The sequence below is a fragment of the Megalops cyprinoides genome, chromosome 11, assembly GCF_013368585.1.
Source record: "Megalops cyprinoides isolate fMegCyp1 chromosome 11, fMegCyp1.pri, whole genome shotgun sequence".
Taxonomy (NCBI): Eukaryota; Metazoa; Chordata; class Actinopteri; order Elopiformes; family Megalopidae; genus Megalops; species Megalops cyprinoides.
In genome coordinates, this window is record NC_050593.1 from 24841927 (window position 1) to 24866498 (window position 24572).

Here is a 24572-nt window from a genome sequence, read left to right on the forward strand (position 1 = left end):
ATGAATAAACTAAAGCCACAAAAAGAAGAGAAATGTTGAAAATGAAGGGCACTTTTAAGTACAATCATTTTTTCAGAGAAAGAGAACTGCATTTACTTGCATAAATTGTACTTAGTTTATTCATGAATTTCGCGTGATAGATTTTCATCCAGTGTTAAGGTGCTTGATTTCTTTCCTAAATTGCACAACTGTGTAGGATATAGCTTATGTCATACTGTGCATCAGAATGGTATTTCAGTCAAGATTGTGCTTTAGCTAACAATTGTTTATTCCCTATTAGTGCTGGCATGAGGAAAGGGAACCTGGGAACTGAGGAGTGAAGGAACATCCTTGGCTTAGGCTAGCATTGAACAGTCTTTGAGAGAAGCCTCAAGTTCTGATGTCTGGCAAAATTTATTTTCAAATAAACAAATTGATATAGCCTTGTAATCCAAAGTAATTGTTTATGTACAGCACCTCTAGATGAAAAGCTTTAAAAACCTTCGGGCAATGAATACATTACTTATGTCATCCAAACTGCATTTGTTAAGGCATCAGAATGACCTCTAGCAAGCCGAAAGTTCTTCAGAATGTGATACCTCTGCCACGTTTTTTAAAACACCTCTTATCCAATGACCCTGTTATGCTGAATAAATCTGTACTATATGAAAAACTGTGACATCCAGGAGTTTCATATGGCTGCCAGGAAATGAAAAGTGAGGCGACTCGTCATACTTCTGCTATGATTAAAAAATCTGCATAGTTGACCTTGATTCTATATTGCTGAAACCACACCCATATCCCTGAAATTATGGGACGGAAGGTCTGACCTTGAATTTTACAAACGCAGACTGCAAACGCAGTCAAGTCCATTTTACACTCTGATGGGAGTTCAGGGAGTCCAAATTCACCAAGGATTAATGTATATTTTACATATTATTCATTCATGCTGTTAGATTTGATCAAAGCATTTTAAGGGTTTTTTAGCACTGAGGATTGCTTGCTTGTGTGTTGGATTCAAACCTCTAAACTTCCCTGAAAGAGACTCTAGTGTTACTCACCATAATTTACTATACAAGTACTTTCTCTGTTCCAAGCAGTTATTGAATAAGTCATTGTGATATACAGTAAGGTTGAGTCATTTATACTTGCAGAATTTTCCTCAAAAATATGAATCTTATATCACCTCCATTTTCCTGTTGACCATATTGACTTGCCGTTTCGACAATACAGAATAATAGAGCTTATCAGAGAATGAGCACCCCGAAACATGGCCTAAAACATTTTTAATATTTCACTCAGCTGTGTTTTGGTGTGATTGATTTTGTGGAAATCAGATTAAATTATTATAGCTGTATTTTTGCCCAAAGTCATTTTGGTAATCTATATGCCCATGACAATCTGATACACCTTTGTCCTTGTTATTGGAGAATATTACATTTCGCCCCAGTCTCAGACACTGTATTTAGTTTTTGTAGGGGAGCGAAATATGTGTGAAATTAATATGAGACTTACATTAAATGCAGAAGGCTCTTGTGATATTTACAGTAAGACATGTTGTAACTCCATACTTAGATGCAGTCTGGTGTTAAATATGACATTACATACATGGGTTTCTATTAATATTTGTATTTGTATAATTTGTATAATATTTGTTCAATATTATACAAATTATACAATGAAAAATAATCATATTAATATCAGTGTAAGAGAGGAGAATTGGGGCACACCAAGTAGAAAGCTTCATGTTCAGAACAAATTTGTTTGAATAAAGAAATACTGATAATAATAAAGATAGAAGGCGGCCAATCTTGAATATTAATGCATATGATTCATAATACAGAAGCTGAAAAGTTTGCATAAAAGTTGTGGAAGGACCAGATATCATATCACAACTATGGTACTAGATGACATATATTCAAGTTTTATAATTTGACCTCCAAACAAGCAAAAAAACATTGAAGTCCTTATAGTATTATCTAGTGTGTCAGCTGACTGAACCCACTATGATACCTTTGGTGATTCAGCTACAATTTATCATGTCATATCAGATCAGTTTTGACTCTTAGGTAGGAAATTAGCATGTGGTGCATCATGATATAAACAGTAGATTTTTTTTGTAATTTTGTCCTCGTCAAATTGTTATCTTATGGGCAATGACCCACCCCCCCAATTTTAATATTGAGCAGAGGTGTAGATAAAGATGTGAAAGTCATAAAGCAAAGTGTGTGATCAGAGAATGACACCCCTGAGATACCATGGCTAGGTGCTGTTTCATAGTCAGCCTCTCACAGACTGGAAGATCATCTGGAGGAGAAACACAGCCAAAATGGCAACATGTTGTACTGGTCTGTGTTGTGTTTCTCTGTAGGCCTGGGCACAGTGTCAGGTGGAGTCACCCAGCTGGATGGAGAATTAGCTAGAACATGCTCACAATGACCAGTTTAATGGGCAGAGGGCTTTTTCTTTTATTTTGTCTTACTGAGGGGTAGAGGCAAAACAGGAGAACACAGAACAAAGCAATGAACAATCCCAACAACAACGAAGCACAAACAGTCCCAACAAAAAGGTTCACAAATAAAACCCAGGCCAGTGCTGGAGCCCTGAAGCACAGACTCGCAGTAGCTGTGATGTGCTCAAACTCCCCCCAAAGCAAAGAAAGCTGGGCCTTCATACTCAACCTACAAGAAGCAATGAGCTACACCTGGGCTATGGATTAAGTCCTTCAGCGATGCCTAGTCTTTAGGGAAGCACACATTAGCTGAGGTACAGGAACATCCCTCTCTGTTTGGGCATCTCCCTTAGAAAACACATTACATCCTTTTAGTAGTAGCTAACATGTAATATCACAGGTGCCATTTCCTCAGGCTGGCCCAAGGCGTTCCATTCCTTAATTTAACTGCAAATAATATGAAAAGCAGCATACATTAACCCTTCTCCTGGCCCCTCAGAGAGACTAACCTCTTTCTTTGTCAAACCTTTCCAGGGATTTGCTCGTGGCTTTTAGCATTTTTTTTTTGTAAGATTGACAGGTCTGTCCAGGGAATGGTCAAGGGAGCCTTTGGCTTGTACAGCCATTTTTGTAACTGACATCAGGCTAAAGACATTTTTCTAGTTTAGATTGACATGTTGTGACAGTGTGAGATTCTTGTACAGATAATGGGAGATTCTTCCACAGATTTGGGGTCTGTAACGGAAGGCAGGCCACCTGCTTAGCCTGTAGGGATTTGGAGAAATTAAGGGAGCAGATCCTTGTGCAGGGAGGAGTTAAACAGGAGTTTATGCTTCTTCTGAGTATGCTGGGATAAGCCTTTTCACTTTTCAGTCTCACAGTACTGCCCTGGACAGAAGTAGAGGTCGCCGATGAGCTGGCTGGAATGTGTACATTCCAGTACAACAGGCAGTATTGTTCTGATACTGATCAGGCATAAACCATTGCTTTTTTCTTCATTACAGCAACACGGAAATTAATTAAATTTAAATTTCCCAAATTGTCATCAGCAAATGGTTTTTATAAAAGGTTTACAAATATTATGAGCTTATTTATTTATTTATACTTTCCGTATATCTTTTGGTACATACTGATTAACAGCTTTATGAAATGTCAATTTGTATAATTCTTTAAATTCAAGGAAATAAGTAAAGAATTAAATTCCATCAAAAAAAGCTGCAGGAAAACTGGTCAGTTGCCTTGGGGATTGTTTTCCAAAGCACAAAACTAGTAAAAAAAAAGTAAAATATTGGATTTGTTTTTTTCATAAATGTTGAAATGTAATAATTTTGTAAAGTAGCCTAGGTAATGAATCAGCCCCATGCCCACCCAAAATAATCCCATCACCTCCCCATCTGTCTCCAACTCTTTCTCTTTCTCTCAGGCTCCTCTGGTACGTGCTCTAGCTCAGACTCAGACGATAGAGTACAGTGTGGAGGTCTCCATGCCAGAACACTTCCTCCTGCCAGAGACAGTCTCAGTCCCAGTGGCTGGAGAGGGCGGAGACTCAGCCCGGCTCCAGGGTAAGTCCAGAGTTGAGGCATCCCCCACATCCCCGCTGATACCTCCAGACCCGTAAACACTGAGCGCTCTCCTTCCAGATGGCCAGGTGGTGTCGGTGCCCGTGCAGTTCCGCCCCAAAGCAGCAGGTCGGTACCAGTGCCAGGTGGTCCTGCGGTCGTGGCAAGACGTGCGAGTGCACCTGTTGGAGGCTGTGGTGCGCGGGGAGGGCAGCCACGCGCAGCTGGAGTTCACCACACCTGCTCACCAGTCTGTCACTCAAGACATCCCACTGGTGAGCCTATGTGCTCGCATGTTTCTCATAGCCAGCGAGGGATCCTGTCTCTTCCTGTGTGCACTGCTGCAACATCTGTCAGACTTTTTCAGACAAGCAGATAAGTGCAGTGGTGAAATGAGACAGAAAATGCTCTCTTTAATTTATTGGCGCGTTCTTCCACAAGGTAAAAAGCATCTGTATGCAAATTCAAGTGGAATCCTATTCCAGGATTTAATTTCCAATAATTTCAGAACACTTGTCAGGTAGCAGTTATGAGTAAAATAAAAGATTTTTCAAGTATGTGGGAGAAGCATCTACATCCCGCACTAAAGTAACTAGATTGTGTGCATATAAATATATAATATTCAGATGAATGTGGCTAACTGTAATAATAAATTAAGAATAACTGTAATTGCAGCTGTATTCGTTGTCATCATCATTTTGATATGGATCAGGATCCTGGCTGTGGCTTGTTGCACATTGCTGTATGTTTTTAGCTTGTGTTTATTTGCATTTGGCAATTTTCAGTGTTGACTCAGTTATAGTGTGTCAAAATATTGACCAAAAGAGATCCAAGCAATGAGATTGTCAAAGCTGAGAGGGGTGCAACATCACGTTAAGACCCTCATGCTCTGTTTGGTTCTTGTCTTTCCCTGTGGATTTAATTTTTTATGTTACCGAGCATCAAATTTTCACCCCCTTTATACAAACCTATTATTGGAACCGTTAATTGCGTGCTAGGCTTGTCTCACCGTGGCATGCTCAAACAGAGGCTGCTTTTCACATTACAAGTCGCATAGCGCACCACCAATGGAGCAGACGCTTGTGGGGCAGCCATTACATCTCTGCCACCTGGTGAGTGAAAGCAGAGAGACGAGAACATCCTGGTCTACCTAACCACGAAGCCAATTTGTGCTGCTGCTGTGGGGTCCCAGTCACTGTCGGCAAATAACTCGGCTGGGATCGAACCTTGGCCGTACCGCTCAGCTTGTTCTCAGGACAAGCACCTTAATCACTGAGCTGCTGAGAAGTTAACACTTATGTTTTAAATGAATTGATTTTTGTCCTTTTATACTTCCAAGGAGTGTTGAGTTACCTCTCGAGTAGTGTGTGTTGCAGCTTATTTTTACAGTTCATTTAATTATTTCAAGTTCCTGCCGAAACATGTATAACATGCTGTAACTGTACCTGTATTTACATAGGTAAATAACACTGTGCCATAACCGTGCCCCACATGCTTATTATGGCTTGTATTCGGGCCTGTGTCCTGGCTGCCCTGTTACGATCACATCTTTATCACATCTTCTACTCTTGAAAGAGCCCTTGCTGCTTGTTCTGCAGGTGGTAGCAACATTAAAATACCAGCATGGATTCGGAAATGCCTCTTAGACAACAGCACTCGCACTGAATTCTGTGATTAAAAGCCACTCTAACACTGCCTACATGGGGGGGGCCCTGTGTTTTCTGTGTTACTTAGTCACTGTGTGTAAGCCTATGTAAATTGTTACTGTTTTTAACTCTTATTTACTCTGTACCCTCCAGAACAGCGAGAGCCGTCAGGACTGCAGGCTGCGGTGTCTTCTCTCAGGGCAGGGCTTCTCTGGCCCCCCGCTGGTGTATGTCCATGCAGGGGCGCGGCTCTACTACCCCCTGACCTTCCACCCCACATCCAGGTGTATCGTCACGGTAATCGTCCACAGTCCCGTCCAAGCCCTACATTCCCTGTTCTGTACACTACCTCACTTGTTGTATTCTACCTCACTGTACTCTGCCTCACTTGTAAGTAGCTTTGGATAAAAGCGTCTGCCAAATGAATAAATGTAAACGTAAATTTGCCTTCCCACCTGTCTTCATCTAACTTACATTCTGCCCACTGCGAGCATACAGCATACATTGGGGAACAAAGCTGAAGGATGCAACATTATTGCATCCTTCTTAGACAGTGTTAAATTGGAGGGAATGTTCCTGGCGTTTCGTTTCTGCTCTGTATTCCCTTTTCTGACTGGGTTCATGTTATTCAATCTGTGCAGGATAGAGCTCTTCCAAACACTGTTGTTGACAAAGCCTTGGAGAGCATCTGGAATAATGTGCTTACTGCTTCAAAAAACCCCAACCGCCAGGAGGTATATAATTTCCTGCATAGGACATGCTTAACCCAGAGGAAGCATTACATTATAAAGCTCTCGCCTTCCGCTGAGCGCGAGTTCTGCTCCTAAGGTTGCACTTGCACTTCTCCACACGTTCTGACAAGGCTCTGAGGTAGAGTACCTGGCTTCAGGTTTTTTCCACACTGCCTGACATTTTGTACTGAAATATCCTTCGCACTCCAGATGTGACACTTTTGACTGACACCTCTACTGAACTAGCACCACATCAGAAATATTATCTGGCTGGCTGAGCTCACAGCAGCCAAGAAAATTCTTGCTGTACAATGGAAGCCACCACATTTTGTCTGTAGGTGTCATTGGATATGCACCTCCCTTGGTGTTATCCGTAGCTAGCTACCGCTTGAATTCATGTAACTGAAGACAGAACAATACAGGTTGGGATATCAAATGCATCTCATCTGCCTTATCTGCTTTAATCTTAGTTTTGTCATACATAGACCTATTTATTGATGTGTATTATGATCCTTCCAGAGGTGGGGGGAGGGGGGATGTGTGGGTAGGTGTTGCCATTTAGGGGTAGTAGAAGGTAATAATTTTCCGTTTGTACTCATGTCTCAATAAAAATAATTGATTGCAAAAAAAAAACTTACATTCCACCCATTCTTTCCAGGAACATAATGTCACATTATTGCAGTAGTCATTGGAATATAAATTTGACCTTTTACACATAGATTTGTAATGTACATTGCAATATTTATTTGAGCTGTTGTTGGCACCTATATATTTAGGTATTCTTTAGTGTACAGGGCCTCACCTTCTCTTGTTTAGAAAGGGAGAAAAACACATTTATATTTAACGCTTTTTGATTCATCCACTTTATTGAGCCAGGTTTCTGTAATGATGATTACGCCCGACCTGTAGCACCCTTCTTTTACATAGACCTCCTAAATATTTTTTTTTCATATTAGCATTCAGGTATGCACACATTAAAGTATCACCTACTAATAGCTTGCCTACTTCCAGCTCTTCTCCTTATCTCATGAAGCCACTCAGAGCTGAATTATGCACTAAATGATCTTTCATGTTCCCTCACTGTGAGTGTACCTGATGTGTGAAAAGTCTGCACACTCTGAACTTCCCTGCATTTATCCTCGGATAAGCACCCTTCCCCCTGCTCTCTGAATGTCATGTATCCAGTGCTGTGCGTGTCTTAGAGGTGTTAACGCTCTGAATGTGGTGTTTATTGCTGTGTATATGAGGGCTGTAACACTGTGGGTGAGGTGTTTTTTTTGTTTGTGGTGTGTGTATGTCTATGAATGTCTCAGTGGGATTTAACCTTGTGGGTTGTATAATTCTCTGGTTGAGCTGCAAAACCACTCTGGGCATGTGTATTTGTGTGAGCGTGCTCTTTGTGCTGATGTATGTGTGTTCTTCTTCTAGTCGTGTGAGTGTAATTTGTGTTCTGTGTGCTGTGTTGCAGGGCCATCTCTCCCTTATCAATGACACGGATGGGACAGAGTACAGTTTTGATCTGAGAGGGGTGGGCGAACGCCCGCTCGCTCTGGAGCATGTTCAGATTCACTGCACTGTCCGAGAAGTAACCCAGAGCCGACTGCAGGTCCCCAACTACAGCCAGAAACTCATCACCTGCAAGGTGCCTCTGCTACACAGCTGCACACACAGAATTACACCCAGAGCACACACACATACACGTACACACAATAACACCCATAACACACATACATACATATACACACAATAACACCCATAACACACAAATACACACACACAAACATATAATCATACACACACACAAACATATGAGCTCATATACACATATGCTCACAAACACATGTAATCACACACATACACACAATACCCATGCTCTCACATATACACATAATCATATACATACAGACACACAGACACATACAAGCACACACACTTTCACGCACACACACACACACACACACACACACACACTAGAGGTTGTTTGTTGTCCTCTTAATGTTTAGGACAAGACCTGGCCTGGAGTCATAGTTAAAACTGATGACTCACAGTTCATCCCAGCTGCACACACGCACGTTAAATCAATTCAGCCATGATGTCTGTCCCCCAGTATAACTGAGTTTAGTGAAGCAGGACTGGAGATGACACGCAAGAACTCTCATACAAACAGTCACTTACCATACAAATACAAACATTCAAATCACACAGAGAGACACAAACACAAATGCAGAGAGACACACACACACACACACACACACATACACACACACACACACTCATGCACACCTTATACCCTCATATTCTCTATATGTGTATGTCTGTGCCGTTATGTCTGTGCAGGTTGTTTCAGACCTGTCAATTGTCAGTGGACCTCCCACTCTAGAAATTAAGCCAGGTCACACTGTCCCTTACACCATCAGTGTGTCTCCATGGAAACGAGGAATGCATAAAGGTGAGCCATTTTCACATCTAATTGTATGTCTGTGAGAGAGAGTTTGTATGTATGTCTGTAGGAGTGAGACAGTGCATTATCATATGGGTTTTCCATGTGAGTTGTTTGATTATGTATGACGCTGGTACTTCTCAAAGGATCTTTTTTATCTCTTTCTCTGTTTCAGGAGTGACCTCTTTTCTGTTCTGATCATTTTAAGGAGTGACCTCTGTGTCTGTATATGTCTGTTTCAGGGGTGATCTCCTTTGTAGCACAGGAGAAGGAAATGGTGATGGAGAAAGAGAAAGGGGGTTCTCAACAGCCAGCTGCTGACTCAATGATTACACCTGATCAACCTGGTGAGACTTGTGGTGCATGTAAATGAGTGTGTCAGAGAGGGTGACAGAGTGACCCAGAATGTCAGGGTGGGTGTGAGAGTGACCCAGTGTGTCAGAGAGGGTAACAGAGTGACCCAGAATGTCAGGGTGGGTGTGAGAGTGACCCAGTGTGTCAAAGAGAGTAACAGAGTGACCTGAGTCATCTACGGGTGTGAAAGAGTGGCTTTCATTGCTCCTGTTTCAGGTGAGATGACCTGGCCTTATGAGGTGTGGTTCTCCTTGGAGGTGATCAGCAGTCCTGCCCCACCCATGAAGGTTTTACCCGTCCAGTGTGCTGTCCATGTGAGTCTGATCTGCCCCGTGTGGTGCTGTCCAATGAGTATATCTCTCAGGTTGTAGTGTTCCTGTACTGTTCAGGTAATGCCTTTCATATGTTCAGGCTGTCTCACAGATAATCCAGCATAAGGGTATATGGCTGTGTGATTTTGTTAATCAAATTCTGTTAACCTGGAATAAGCCTGTGACTACTCTCCTGGATGTAAACCGTATTTGTTGTGTGAACTCGGAGTCGACAGGAGTCACATACACCAGCAGGTTACAGATACAGTAACAGGTGTGTGCCACTGTGTTTCCAGAGCTCTGTTGCCGTGGAGATCCCCATCACTAACCCACGGGCAGAGCCCCTGCGCCTGCAGGTGTGTGTGGAGGGTCCTTACCTGTCCGGCGATGTTTGCATGAGTGTGCCAGGCCATGATACACAGACTTACCTGGCCAGGTTCTCTCCAGCAACAATTGGAAAGAAGTGTGGCAGGTATGATCTTGCACAGACGTCTTACACTGACCAAGTCCAGAAGGTCAGAGGGTAACAACATTGTAATAACAGTATAAGTAAAAGTAAAACTTTTTCCTCAGTGACTGACATTGCTCACTGCAGCACAAGTCAAACTCTCTTACTATACACACTTATACACACACTTGAAGTCTTGGAGATTTGGGCTTCACATTACAGGGATGGGACATAAACAAGCTGAATTTGTTCAGATCACTGCAGTGGAATATGCATTATGCACATCATTTCGGCTGGCGAATAATGCATTTGTTTTGAACTGAAACACAAAGCTCATAAAGTTTGTGAAATGGAAAGCCAGAACTGATGATATCTGAAACTAGACGGATGTCTTGTGTTCTGTTGCCGCGGCAGTTTTTAATGGAGTCAGGTTTTTGTGCCTCACTGGTAATGGAATTCTTCTCAACTTCCCCCTCCATAGAAAACACTCTACAGTTTCTGAGAGAAATGAGACCTGCTTGAAGAGGCCAAGTCTCCAGTGGAGCTGTTTTAATGAGCATTATTTCAGTAGTGGCCTTGGAGACAGAGAAGCATTACTATTCAATGTCTCTCTCGCTGTCTGTTCCCGTCCCATCCATGAGCATGCACTCGCATACGTATGCATTTGTGGCACTGTGTGCCCGTAGTTGTGTGTGCTTGTGCTTATTGTGTGTGTATGTGTGTGAGTGTGTTTGTGTCAAAGAGTGTGCTCTCTCTGCAGTGTTATCTTCCAGTCCGATGTGGTAGGGGAATTCTGGTACCAGTTAGACCTACTGGCTGACCCACCAGTTCCTATAACCCTGCCAGACTGCAGCTGTGAACTGGGAAAGTAAGTGTATACGCACACACATGCGCGCCCACACACATATACACACACACATTCACACACACACACACACACACACACACACACACACACACACACACACACACAGACATTCACGCACGCACACACACACACATACACACACACATGCGCACCCACACACATATACACACACACATTCACACACACACACATACACACACACACACACACACACACACACATACACACACACATTCACACACACACACACACACACACACACACACACACACACACACACACACACAGACATTCACGCACGCACACACACACACACACACACACACACACACACATACACACACACATGTGCACCCACACACATATACACACACACATTCACACACACACACACACACACACACACACACACACACACACACATACACACACACATGCGCACCCACACACATATACACACACACATTCACACACACACACATACACACACACACACACACACACAGACATTCACGCACGCACACACACACACACACATTCGCGCACGCACACACACACAGACATTCATGCACACACACACACACACACACACACACACACACACACACACACACACACACACAGACACACAAACACACACACACACACACACACACAGTGTGTGTGCTGCAAGCATGGTGTTTGTGTTTCTTGTGTGAATACATGTTGCTAATGTGGGCATGAGTTGCTACTGTGTCATTTGTTGTGTGGTATGTCCGTTTTTAGCATGGCATTTTGTCGCTAGCGTAGTCTTTGTGTTGTTACTGCAGTGTGTTGCTGGTGTGCTGCTTGTGTTAACAGCATTGTGTTTGTCTTCTGTGCAGATGGACGCGCACTTCCATCCCTTTGATAAACCCCACAGACGAGAGGCTGGAGCTGGATGCGGTCAATAGTAACCCCCGCAACTTCACCCTGGAGCTGGACGGCAGCCAAGCGGTCAGGCTCACAAGGAAGTTTGTGTTGAATCTATGCTGGAAAACCCTCTGAGAGGCCATTGAAGGGGCCAATAGAGGGGACTGGCATTTTCTGCCCTCACTGGTTAGACGCATACTTTGGGGCCATAGAATAAACTGAAGAACAATTTAACTTTGTTTGTTTGAAAGCTTTATTTAGTTTTCTTAAAGTGTGCACATGGCACATCGCCAGCTACCAGTAACTATAAATTTGTCAAGTGATGCATACAAAGCTGCCTTTTTTCCCCATTATGTAAATCTGGTCATTATTATATAATTGGGGGTGCTAGCTTGATAGCACCCACTGTACAGCAAATAGAAAGTCACATTTACATAACATGCCTTTTGCTTTCAAAAGAGTGGTTAATTTTAGGAAGCCAGATTTTGTCAGACGCCATTGACGTTTTGATCATTTGAATTTTCTGCTCTGGCTTTTAATGACCTTTTCGGCAGTTACACTTGACATCAGGTTGATTCATCCTTCTCTGAGGGGGGAGGTGCACGTACCAGTGGTCTGTCGTGTTATTTAAGGAATAAACCAAGCACAAATTGGGAGCAGACTTGTTGCAGTTTATTTCCAAAGAGCACGGAGAAACTATGTGTCAGAAACGATGTTTGATAATGGCTTCAAAATGCAACTATTACACCCTATGTCCACCTTTAGCAAAATGGCTGAGGTTTAGTGGTGCTGGGCTGGATTAGTATTTGGATGGGATACCTCTTGGGAAAAATAGGTTTCTGCCAGAAATGGTGTGGGTGGGGAGGTAAGGGGCCGTCTCCCATGTGGAAAACAAATGGCTGAGTACATTGATGTGGATACCGTGCTGTAGGAAATACTATTATGGTTTGCCAGCGGTTTTTAAATGTTCATGTATAGTTGTATAATTATGTATAACATGATTTTTCGTAAGCCTTTTATGTCTTATAAAAGTTATAGACTGGCACTGTGTTTTAACTGCTGCGCTTGAGTGTTATACACATTGTTGATTTGTAGCACAGAGTTGAATATGGTTGATTTTATGTTGTGTGTGTGTTTGTGTTTCCAGCTCGTTGTGGAACCTCATTCTACCACCCAGGTACCAGTGCAGTTCTGTCCCTCTTCCTTGGGGAGGGGCAACCACACTGCACGCGTCTGCTTCACCTGCACACAGGTATCTCACCTTCAAACACACACTCATGAGCAGGTACACAATATGGATACGCGCACATACACACAGAGACACGCACATACGCACACACAATCACACAAACACAGAAACACACAATCACACAAACACACACACACACACACACACACACACACACACCATTACTTCTTCTATTTGACTGCTGCTATGTGTGTACGTCGTAATGACTCATAAGTTGGATCCATGCATCACCTTCAACATGCAAAGAATGCATTTGAGAGTTTCTTTCTGCCTCTTGTTTCTAATTTATTTGTTGATGGAAAGTAACACTATGCCCTCCAGCAGCAAACGCATCAGACGGTGCAGTATAAATGAGGGTGTCATTTGAATCTTGTTAAATGTGCCGTGCATATTGACTTCACAAGGGTCCACTGCAGCTATTTTTCATCTGAAACTCTGTTATCTCCACAACAATAACCCTAACCCTGTCATCACTACAGAACTAAAACTAACCTGGTCACCACCACCACAATGACACCGTTATTATAACAACACTAACCTTAACACTTTCGTCGCTTCAGTGCTAACGGTAACATTTTCATCAATACAGTACTAACCCTGTTTATCATTACAACACTGACCTTCACTCTGTAATCACTGTAGCACTGACACAGCCATCACTGTGACATCAACCTTAAACCTGTTAGCACAATAGCTAAACACAATTATCATTATAACAGTAATCCTATTGCCATTATCACAACAGCCCTAAACCTAGCACAGTCATCCCTATAGGATTAACCCTAACCCTTTTATCACAACAGCTAAACCTACCACAATGATCACTATAACACTAACCCTAACCCTGTTGTCACTTATTTGGTCCTCACTAGAACACTAATCCGTACATCATTGCATCACCATTCCTCAGTCTACCAAATACATCTCAGATATATTCATTGAACTGTTAACATTTATATTAGACATTGGATAGTGTGATGAGGGTGCGGTGTTGTGTGTTGTGTTAAACTGAGCAGTAGAAGGAAAGAGACATGGAACATCATCTTCTGATATAGAATTCTGATTGGACTTTATATTAAAGGTATTCATTGTGTGATACGGCCATTGAAGGCATGCTAAGCATGCCATATGAACAAAGGAATAGAATACAACAACCAGTGAAGACCGACCACATGCACAAAAAAATATTAAATTATTTATAATATAAAATAAATAATTTTTATATTTTATATTATTTATAATATAAAATATTAAATGCAATTAATCTTGTTCCCACAGGTTACATTTCTGTGCTGGGCTAACAATAAATTCTCAAATAAATAAAAAAAGAGTATTATTGCTTATGACTCATCTGCTGTAATGTGATTGACACAAGTGTGTAGTAAGTTTATTTCAAAACAAACCAAATAAGAAAAACATGGATATAAGGTGATAATGACATTACAACTGTCTTTTTCCATTGTACATAATGTAATGTGTGATATCTGGCTTAAACAAAGCATTACCTCAACACAACTCTCACTGTACCACCGTCCCAACAGGGACGCGAGGTAAGCACATAGACACGCAGTGTGAGTCTGCAGCATTACAATGTAAAGACACAGGGATACAGGGTAAAAGCCCTTGAGCGCAGAGTAAAAACCAGCTTTTAAATGAAGTCTCTTCAGACAGGGGAGGTTTAGTGCTCTGCTCAGCTCTGACTGGCTCAACAGCTTTTCCACTTGAATCAGCCCTGAGCTGCAGCTCCTAATTGCTGGCTATGTGGCTGAGGAGCTGAGGACAGTCAGAGTTCAAGGGAGGAAATCACTGCTCATTTAAAACCCTGCGCTCTGCAGTCTGCTTTTCCTGCTCGCCTAATCATACGTTACACCCTAACACCTTTTCTGTGTGCGAGGTGTGTCCTCAAAGTGCTGACGCTAGACACACACACAAACCAACCACACACACACAAAAACCACCACATAAATGTACACACACACACAAAACAACCAGACACACACAAACACACAGACAAAACCACCACACACACACACACACAACCCTAACCCTAACCCTACACATACAGACAAAACCACCATACATGTGAGCATGCAGGTGTTAAGTTCTCTGTTATTGTTGTATAAGGTACTTCTTAATGCATATTTAAATATGAGCTTCAGATGCCTGTCCAACCTTTTTATCTCTGAAATGCCATTTGTTTTAAAATGGGATTCTCCATAATGTAATTGTGGCATACTTGAGAGGTAAGGGAATGTAACAATGTGTCTCACTCCCTCTCCATAGCTGGGTGAGTGGAGTTTCCTGCTGTCTGGAACTGGTTTGGCACCAGGACTGATGGAGCCCCTCTCTGTCTCCAGTAGAGTGGGGTCCCACTCCTCCCTCTTCCTGCCTTTCAGGAACCCTATGGAGCACGATGTGCAGGTGCACATCTGCCTCACAGGTAATCCACTCACTCATACACACAGGTAACCCACTCACTCATACACACAGGTAACCTCCTTACTCATACACACAGGTAACCCCCTCACTCATACACACAGGTAATCCACTAACTCATACACACAGGTAATCCACTCACTCATAAACACAGGTAACCTCCTCACTCATACACACAGGTAACCTCCTCACTCATACACACAGGTAACCCACTCACTCATACACACAGGTAACCCACTCACTCATACACACAGGTAACCTCCTCACTCATACACACAGGTAACCTCCTCACTCATACACACAGGTAACCCACTCACTCATACACACAGGTAACCCACTCACTCATACACACAGGTAACCCCCTCACTCATACACACAGGTAACCCCCTCACTCGTACACACAGGTCATCCCCTCAGTCATACACACAGGTCATCCCCTCCCTCATACACACAGGTAACCCTCTTACTCGTACACACAGGTAACCCTCTCACACAGGTAATCCCCCAATCATACTCACAGGTCATCTCCTCACTCATACACACAGTTAACCCCTCACTCTCACACACACACAGGTAACCCCCTCACTCTTAACACACAGTACACTAATAGTCTAATATTTCTGTGCTGCTACACTGTTCTATACTGAAGTGTCTTTCTGTGGTAAGTTCTAAGACATATGAGCAGTAATTTACTATCCAGTCTGAGTCAGCTCTTTTGATTCACCTGATGCTATGAGCAACACACACTAAGCCTGTAAAACAAACTTTAACGAGATGGGGGAAAATGGAACAGGGTCAGGACAATGACCCACCAGCCAATCAATCTGTTGTTTGGCTGAGAAAGATTTATTACAGGGTTTCAGGGCTGGGTGTAATTGTATTACAGTACACAGCTCTCAGAACTAGCTGTGTTTGTGTTTACATCTCAGATGAGGAGCCCAGCCTGGGCTCCCTGAATTCCTCAGTCCAGGGGACCCATGAGTATAAGGGGAAGGCTTTCAGCATCCCACTACGAAAGACACAAGGTACGTGCTTCTCTGTTTGACCTTTAACCTCTGTCTTCAATCATCCTCCCATACTTTTCCTCCTTTCACCTCACATGACTCTGACCTTTCACCTCTGTTCTCACCCTTTTCTTTAAATGGGGACCCTTTTCCCCTGCTGTCACTAGGTGTACTCCTGGCTCCAGAGGCCAGTCTGGACGTGCCGGTGGTGTTTGCCCCGGAGAGTATGCAGTGGTATTCTGCCTGGGTGGTTATTCAGCTGGAGCTGAGAGAAGGGCAAAGCTGGAGAAGTGAGGCGGTAGAGGATTCGGTATTGAGAGAGTCGGACCAGCAGGGCAGGTGAGTCACCTTGCTTTTACTCTACCCTTAGTCTACTCCTCATGTCTCAGAGAGCAACACTGTACAGCTCTGGCATTTCTTACGGGGAGACTCAACCTTCAGAACTCCCCTTAATGAGCAAACAGGAAAAAAACGACCCTAGCTCCTTTATCAAGGTTAAATGACTTTGGCAGACACAGACAGCTTCTTCCTCTCTACGTGTGACAGATTTTTGGTGTCTGTAGCAGGTCTCATTTTGTGTGACAGCTCTGTGTGTGACAGGTCTCTTGGTGGACAAATGGAAGATTGGAATCTGCAGGGGATTCGCTGGGTGTACCCCATCCATGGCATCCCAGAGGCTGTCCTAGGCCCCTCCCACCCAGGTGAGTCACTGGCAGCTGTGGTAGGTCCATGTCTATCTTTGGAGGTGCCTGTTACCTCTCTGACGTCTGAGTGGTGAGTTAAGGGTGACTTCCGGTTCCATCAGGTGTTAGTGTGTGTGGTCTCTCCCCATCTTTTGTCAAGCATCAGTGTGCATGGTCTCTATCTGTGACAAGGCATCGGTGTGCGTGGTCTCTATCTGTGACAAGGCATCGGTGTGTGTGGTCTCTATCTGTGACAAGGCATCGGTGTGCGTGGTCTCTATCTGTGACAAGGCATCGGTGTGCGTGGTCTCTATCTGTGACAAGGCATCGGTGTGCGTGGTCTCTATCTGTGACAAGGCATCGGTGTGTGTGGTCTCTATCTGTGACAAGGCATCGGTGTGTGTGGTCCCTCCCTAGCTGTGACAAGGCATCGGTGTGCATGGTCTCTATCTGTGACAAGGCATCGGTGTGCATGGTCTCTATCTGTGACAAGGCATCGGTGTGTGTGGTCTCTATCTGTGACAAGGCATCAATGTGCATGGTCTCTATCTGTGACAAGGCATCGTGTGTGTGGTCTCTGTCTGTGACAAGGCATCGGTGTGCGTGGTCCCTCCCTAGCTGTGACAAGGCATCGGTGTGTGTGGTCCCTCCCTAGCTGTGATCAGGTGTGAGGCTCGCAGTCGTGTGGAGGAACATCTGGAAGTGCAGCTTACAGGGTGTGTCCCAGGGCCATCAGCACCTCCTGTGGCCAGAGACCAAAGTGTCAGCCCACGCAGCAAGACACCCACTGGACCAGGTAATTGGGGGTGGATGGGCAGAGAGGACGGGGCCACATGGATTTTGAGAGCCATAAAGAGGTTTAAATAATGTGACATCAGTCATGTTTTTTGTTTATTAAATGCACAAAGTAACTTTCCAAAACCTCAGTATCAGTGCTACTATCATCCAGGGCCTTTGCAAAGCTTTGCTGACGAGTATTGTTAGTATTAACTGCAGTAAAACAGACAAGCATGCCCACCCAAATCCCCTAAGCCAATGCCATTTGACAGGAGAAAATGTTCAGTCCAGTCAACAGATTTGCCAAGTCTTATATAAGGTCAGACTTAATAGCATACAAGAGTAATAGCATTCAAGAGTAATAATTATCATGCCTTCAAAGAGAAAATGGCAAATGTTTTTTGTCCTTCATTTGTCTGTTCTTTCTAGATGCTGTTTCTGCACATAATGCGCGCACACACACACACACACACACACACACTTTTAATATTGGGCCAATTCTGTTCTGTTTGCTCTCTGGTTCCACTGTCAGCAGGACTTACATTCACATATAGCTTATTAACTTTACACTTCACGGCAAAGTTCTTACACTGAGACCTGTTACATTGCTTTATATGAGTGTCTACCATTTTTAAACAGAATCACTAACTGCATGGTGGGAGGCCCCCTATTTGTGTGCGTTCTCCTCTGTGTTACTGAGGTGCATGGATTCCCAGACTCTCCAGGGACAGAGACACAGTGTATACCTTGCAGCAGTATTGTGGGAAGTGTTGTAGGGTGGCAGCTGGCAGGGCTGGGTATCGAGCCAGGTTGCAGTGAGGGCAGGTTGGGGAAAGCAGCAGAAAGGCTGTCCTGGTCTGCTGTGGAGACTGCATAAATACCAGCAGGAAAAATAGACCTTGTTAAAGGGCCTAAATGGGTGTCAAAGAGCTCTCTCCGTTTGGCAGCCGAGGCGGTGCAGCCCGGCTCTGTCACTGGGTGCTGGAGCGTGGCGGCAGCTGCAGAATTGGAATTGGGCTGAAAAGCACGGACAGTGTTTCAGAATGCGGGGGCTAGCCCGCCGAGGGGAACGGCTCCTCTGTGTACACCAGCAATCATCCAGCCATACTTACCAGTCAGACCACTCCACTCTGAATCTGGGTTTCCTGATTGTCCGTCCCCTGTGGGGTCGCACATTCCGTTCACATCCCCCCAGTGTTCTGGTACCTATTATGGTAGAACGAGCCCTCCACAGGGGTCAGGGCAGGGTTGCTGGCCACCTTCCCTCACAACCCGAAGACCCACCTCTTCAGACTTGGCTAATTGTTCTGCATCTTTGTCTTGTTTTTTAGCATAGCACTTTAGCAGTATCACAGCACTGATTTATTCATTGTCAGTAGTTAGTGTTAATGAAATAACTGTCGTTTGGCACTGCTTATTGTCGCGCTGTGTGATACATTGACGTGTCTCCAAATGTGGCCTGACACTTCCTGTATGTGTAGTGCTCTAAGCAACCACATGATATGCTTTTTCATAGCTTGCTTTGTAAGTCACTCTGGATGAGGACATCTGCCAAATGAGTGACAGTAATTGAAAATGTGCTGAAGCTCGCGTTGCTTGGGCAGGAGAGTTGGCGCTGTCAGTGCCTGGTGCTGAATCTTTCTGTGCTCTCCATTCCTGCTGGGGCAGATACTGCAGAGATGTCCCCGGGCCACACGCTGTAATGCCACAGGGCTCTACACTCAGTGCTTCACTCAGTGCTAGACTCAGCGCTATGGTGGATTTCACTGTCACAGGCTGCTAGACTCAGTGCTATGGTCAGTTTTAGCGCTGCAAGGTGCTTGACTCAGTGCTATGGTGAGTTTCAGTGCATCAAAGCGTTAGATTCATTGTCAAGGGTCAATTTCAGTGCTACAGGGTGCGAGATTCAGTGCTAGGGGTGAGTTTCAGCACCACAAGTTGCTAGACTCAGTGCCATGGTCAGTTTCAGGGTCAGAATCAAGCATCAGGATCAGTGTTAGGGCCAGTGTCAGCCAATCGTCAGGGCCAGTGTTAGGGTTAGAATGAGATTGCTTCTAGATGACTTGCAACACACTTCCTGCTGTAAAATGCATGAATATACAGTATTTTTCTGAAATATGGTCAGAGCAGTGACGTGGAAGAATCCGCTTTTGTGTCTGAGGTGTTGTCAGCAAATGATGCGGCTCAGACTCAAACCCAGGTCTGAGTTGTTGGACTTATGTGTTCAGAGTAAGCGTCCTGGTTGACTGAGCCACTTGGGAACCTCCTTATGACTTGTTTATGCTTTCTACTGTCCTTTGTTGATTAGTCGTGTTGTTGAAAAAGTTATTTGCACAGCTTGTTTTTTTTTCAGTTCCACAGGCCTACATACTCTACATAGTCTTTCATTTTGTTTTTGTTCTAATGTACACTGTAAAATAGAGCATCTTATTCTTTTTTTTAATTCACTAGGGTTTAATACACTATTCCCTTTGTTATAAGTATGCATTTGGTTCATTGATTGTTAGCAGCACAGAGACGTGACATCACAGAATCTAAGATAATGCAAATGGCCTCTTGTGGGGCCCAGCTGTCACCTGGCTGGTTGATGTTTGAACTTTTAATTTGATTGGTCAGCCATGACATGATGAGACGAAATTAGAACAGACCCTATTTGAAGGAATGCCCTCGAGACCGTTGCCGTCATAACTCGCCCCGTCACAGATTCACACTCGCTGCTGTGCTATAGCTGCTACCAGCTCCCGTTTTAAAATTGTGTCACGTTGGGTCTCTCGCATTTTGTGAAGATCACCCTGGAACTGACTCTGGAAAGAAGCACTGTACTACACTTCAGCAGTCTATAATTTCTCCTTGGTCGGCTCTCGTCCAATCAGATGGGATGTTTTATATCACTCAATAAAAGGGTGAAAGTGTGAAATTAGGAGAGGGATTAAGCCCTTCGGGGCAAGTCTCATTGTAATGAAGCAGTATTGATTTGACTGGGTGAGGCCCATTGTAATGAGTCATTATTGATCAGATGCAGGAATGCCAGAGGAGTTCCTGTGGGCTGCCAGGTCTGGAGAAGGGGATAAAGACCCTGAAATATAGCCTGATTCACTGTGGGCAACACTGTAAATAGGGAAAATACAGCCCGAGTCCACAGCAAACAGCATTGTTCATGGTGAAATGCAGACTTAATTCACTGCAGACAGTACATCTGATGGGGAAAAAACATATCACTCACTGCAGACAGTGCAGTTAATGGGGAAATATAATCTAATGCTCTGTAAACAGTCTGTTTAATGGAGAAAATATAATCCTCTGCAAACAGCACTTGAAATAGGGCAAATAGTCTAATGAAACAAGGTTTTTATTTTATTATGGGTTCAGGAACAGCATTAGCTTTATATGGTATTTAATACAAAACCAATGATGAGCACATTCAAGGACATTGGTCTTCTATTTTAATACTCATCAGTAAGATAATAATTTTAAATGAAAAATGGTCACAGTGTTTTAGGAAGGTGGTGATGATTTGCTGTAATTTGTTCAATGCATTTTTCGTACTGAGAATAAAATACCTTCGCCTTACACACTCACTCATTCTCAAATACATGCAGGGTGTTTTGTGTGCTTACTATATTGTGGTACAATTGATATTTATGTATTTGTGTGTATATGTGTTTTGACCCATACATTAAAAATAGTCAGTCCTTTAAGGAAGATGGTGATTATTTGTCATGAATTATTCAAATTGTTTCAGTTTTGAAATGCAAATTAGAGGCCCTGCCTTTCACACACACACATATACACACACACACACACACACACACACACGCACACACACACACACACACAAAGAAAAACATGTAGCATGTAGCACACTATATACAACATATAATAATGTGTGTGTGTATGTGTGCGTGTGCGTGTGCGCGTACATGTGTGTGTCTGGGTGTATACGTGTGGGCAGGTTCTAGGTCGATGGAGGAGGACTTCTTGTATGAGGTCCGGTTTGAGAATGATGAAGAGCAGGCTCAACTGGACAGCTGTGTGGCTTTGTCTCTCCTTGGATGTGAAAGAGAACCACAGACTGGCATTGTCACCCTAACCTTCAACATTGTGTTCGCCCCCTGCAGGCCCCTTAGGTAAACTGCATGTCCTGTCATGCGTGTGTACAACAGAGAAATAATCACAATATGAGCCTAGTTCCAAATCAAGCTTCAGAATTCAAATGCTGTAATTACTTCATAATATATGTAAACATGTGCAAATGTGTGAAAATATTTGATAATGATCTGGTAATGATGCCCAAATTCTGTAATTAAAGTTGTCACTAATTGCAGTGTAGGTTGTTAGGATGCTGCCGTATTTGCATAGCCTTAACAATATTATCACTCTCCTGAGGTTTCCTTGTTATCCCCTTGGTATGTCCACGTATGTGAAACATATCTAATGAGGTGAAGAAAGTGTAGTGTAGTGTGTGTGCATGTGTGTGTGTGTGTGTGTGTGCATGATAGAGGGAAAATGCACTTAGATGTTTGTGTATGTGTGAGAAAACGCGTACCGCAGTTTGTGTGAATGTACACTTGTTTGTGTGTGCTCTGATCTGGGTATGGGTCTGTGTGTGTTGTACCTGGGCGTGTGCTCTCGTCTCCCACAGGTGTACAGCTGTGCTGGCCGTTCAAGGCATCACTGGTGGGCGTTGGAAGTTTCCCATCACACTCATCTCCACAGAACCACAGGTGGACGATGTGATCACCATAGAGGCAGCAGGCCTAAACAAGACGTCGGGGGTGGTATTCCGACTCACCAGCCTAGCCAGGTGAGCTCACCCTGTCTTTTGTGTGCATGTTAGCGTCTGCTTGTAAGACCCTCTTAGGGACACGCCATTTAGCACACTGGATGTGGCTCGGCCTCTGTGTGTCTCTGTGTGGGATCGTGTCTCTTACCCTGTGCGTGACCCTGTGTTATCTTTGATTGTGTGTGGAACCCTGTCGGTGTGTCCGTGTGTGTGCAGCCATTAGTCTCGGTTTGTGTTTTTGTGACAGTCTGCCTGGGTTTGTGTGTGTGTGTGTGTGTGTGTGTGTGTGTGTGTGTGTGTGTGTGTGTATTTCTATGTGACTGTGTGTTTGTGTGTGTCTGTGTCACCCAGGCACCCAGAGCCCTTCACAGCAAAGTTCTTACCAGGCAGCGGGCCAGAGTTCCAGGTATCTCCTCACTCAGGTGAGCTGCTTCCTGTGGGTTCACCTGGCACTCTCTTCACCATCACCTTCACGCCCACCATGTACAGCAAGAGGCACCGCGCTATGCTGCTTGTGCAGGTGAGTCTCCTACACACAGGTGAGAGCTGTGTCCGACAGATTTAAAACACTATAGCAGTGTCTGGGAGACTCTACTTGGGAGCAGTGCATCTGTCTCACCTCACCACTCTGTTATTGGGTGAATTATTACCATTCATCTGACCAGAGGAGTGGGCGCTTTTCCCAGAATGTCAGGTTTAACTATTTTTAATCACATACAATCATGTCCCCTTGGTAAGCCTGTCTCTTAGCATCTTACCATTCACTGACAGCCTTAAAACATTAACTCTGCAGGAAAGAGCTAAAGGGAGTGGACAAGTACACAAGTCCCCTTGTCCACTACATTTCAGTTCAAAATGCTGCATTGGCATGACATACTAAGTATATATTTCCAACAACAATCACTTTTAAAGAGGGGTACTAAGGGTATTTGCTGTACTCCATATATGTGGTGACTGATGTAAGTGACAACAAAGTCAGTAAATAAGAAGTAATTTCCTGAGATGGATTTAAAATGTGTTATATGCATCTGTAACGTCATAGCAATAAGGTGTTTCTGTGCACTGTGCTAGAGCAGATGTTGTGTCAGAGACCTGGATTCCACAGACTGTTCAGGTTTCACAGAGGAGATTTTTCAAAGGCTCTGTTTTATATCCTCTGACTCATGAGAGACATTTTGTGGTGTTATCCAGAGCGCTTCCACCTGTCTTTGTGTGACTTCCTTTCCTGTCTTTTCACCTTTATCTCTGTGCTTTTACCTTTGGCGCTGTAGGTGTTCTTTCAAGCTCGCAGTGATGTACAGGTAAATGACGGTGTGTGTCTCTTTCCCCAGACGGCAGACATGCAATGGACGTATGAAGTGAATGGGGCTCTTCCCCTCTACACCCCTCCCTCCTCTCGCTCCTCTCAGGGTGTGGGCTCCACCAGGCTCCGCCCCACCAGGGTGTGTCAGCGGAACTTCTTGCGGGAGAACCTTCAGGTTCCTAACACGGCCGCATCCTCCCCTCTCAGGGACCATCCCCTTATTCCCAGGGTCAAATAAATCTGTCTGTGTCTTGTCCCGCATTCAGGATTAATTAAACCCGCCTGTGTCGTTTTTCTCATTTTTCTCATTCTCATTCCCAATATCAAATGAGCCTGTGTCCTCTCTCGTATCCAGGATTAGATAAACCACTGTATTGCTTACAACAGTGTGTGTGTCTATGTACCCGGTTTGTGTGTTCTGTGGTGGTGTGACCAATCATGACATACAGTACGATATGCAAACTGGCCATGAATAAGTGATGTGGAGATGAGTCATGACTATCCTACTCGGAAAATGATCACAAATAAGTCACCTGGGGGCTGTTCTATTTAGTGAGCTGACACATCTCCACCCCTCTCACTGTGCAGCACAGATTCTCCAGACGCTGTCAGTATTGGACAAGGAGCCAAGACCAATCATTCATTATAAAGACTCAGG

At 43.9% G+C, this 24572-nt stretch overlaps 1 protein-coding gene across 1 annotated transcript in view; it reads left to right on the top strand.

Annotated features, from left to right (window-relative positions):
- The window catches only part of LOC118785370 (cilia- and flagella-associated protein 47-like), a 65413-nt gene extending 41261 nt beyond the window's left edge, over window positions 1-24152 (top strand). Inside the window, exons 45-64 of the mRNA XM_036539987.1 lie at window positions 3855-4004; window positions 4080-4265; window positions 5790-5933; window positions 7836-8009; window positions 8705-8816; window positions 9050-9154; window positions 9378-9475; window positions 9769-9944; window positions 10681-10788; window positions 11652-11763; window positions 12827-12931; window positions 15212-15368; window positions 16294-16389; window positions 16536-16707; window positions 16969-17069; window positions 17707-17847; window positions 21781-21955; window positions 22471-22632; window positions 22963-23131; window positions 23943-24152. Of these exons, the coding sequence (XP_036395880.1) occupies window positions 3855-4004; window positions 4080-4265; window positions 5790-5933; window positions 7836-8009; window positions 8705-8816; window positions 9050-9154; window positions 9378-9475; window positions 9769-9944; window positions 10681-10788; window positions 11652-11763; window positions 12827-12931; window positions 15212-15368; window positions 16294-16389; window positions 16536-16707; window positions 16969-17069; window positions 17707-17847; window positions 21781-21955; window positions 22471-22632; window positions 22963-23131; window positions 23943-24152 (2853 nt within the window). The remainder of the gene's footprint in view (window positions 1-3854; window positions 4005-4079; window positions 4266-5789; window positions 5934-7835; window positions 8010-8704; window positions 8817-9049; window positions 9155-9377; window positions 9476-9768; window positions 9945-10680; window positions 10789-11651; window positions 11764-12826; window positions 12932-15211; window positions 15369-16293; window positions 16390-16535; window positions 16708-16968; window positions 17070-17706; window positions 17848-21780; window positions 21956-22470; window positions 22633-22962; window positions 23132-23942) is intronic.
- Window positions 24153-24572: the final 420 nt, after the last annotated feature.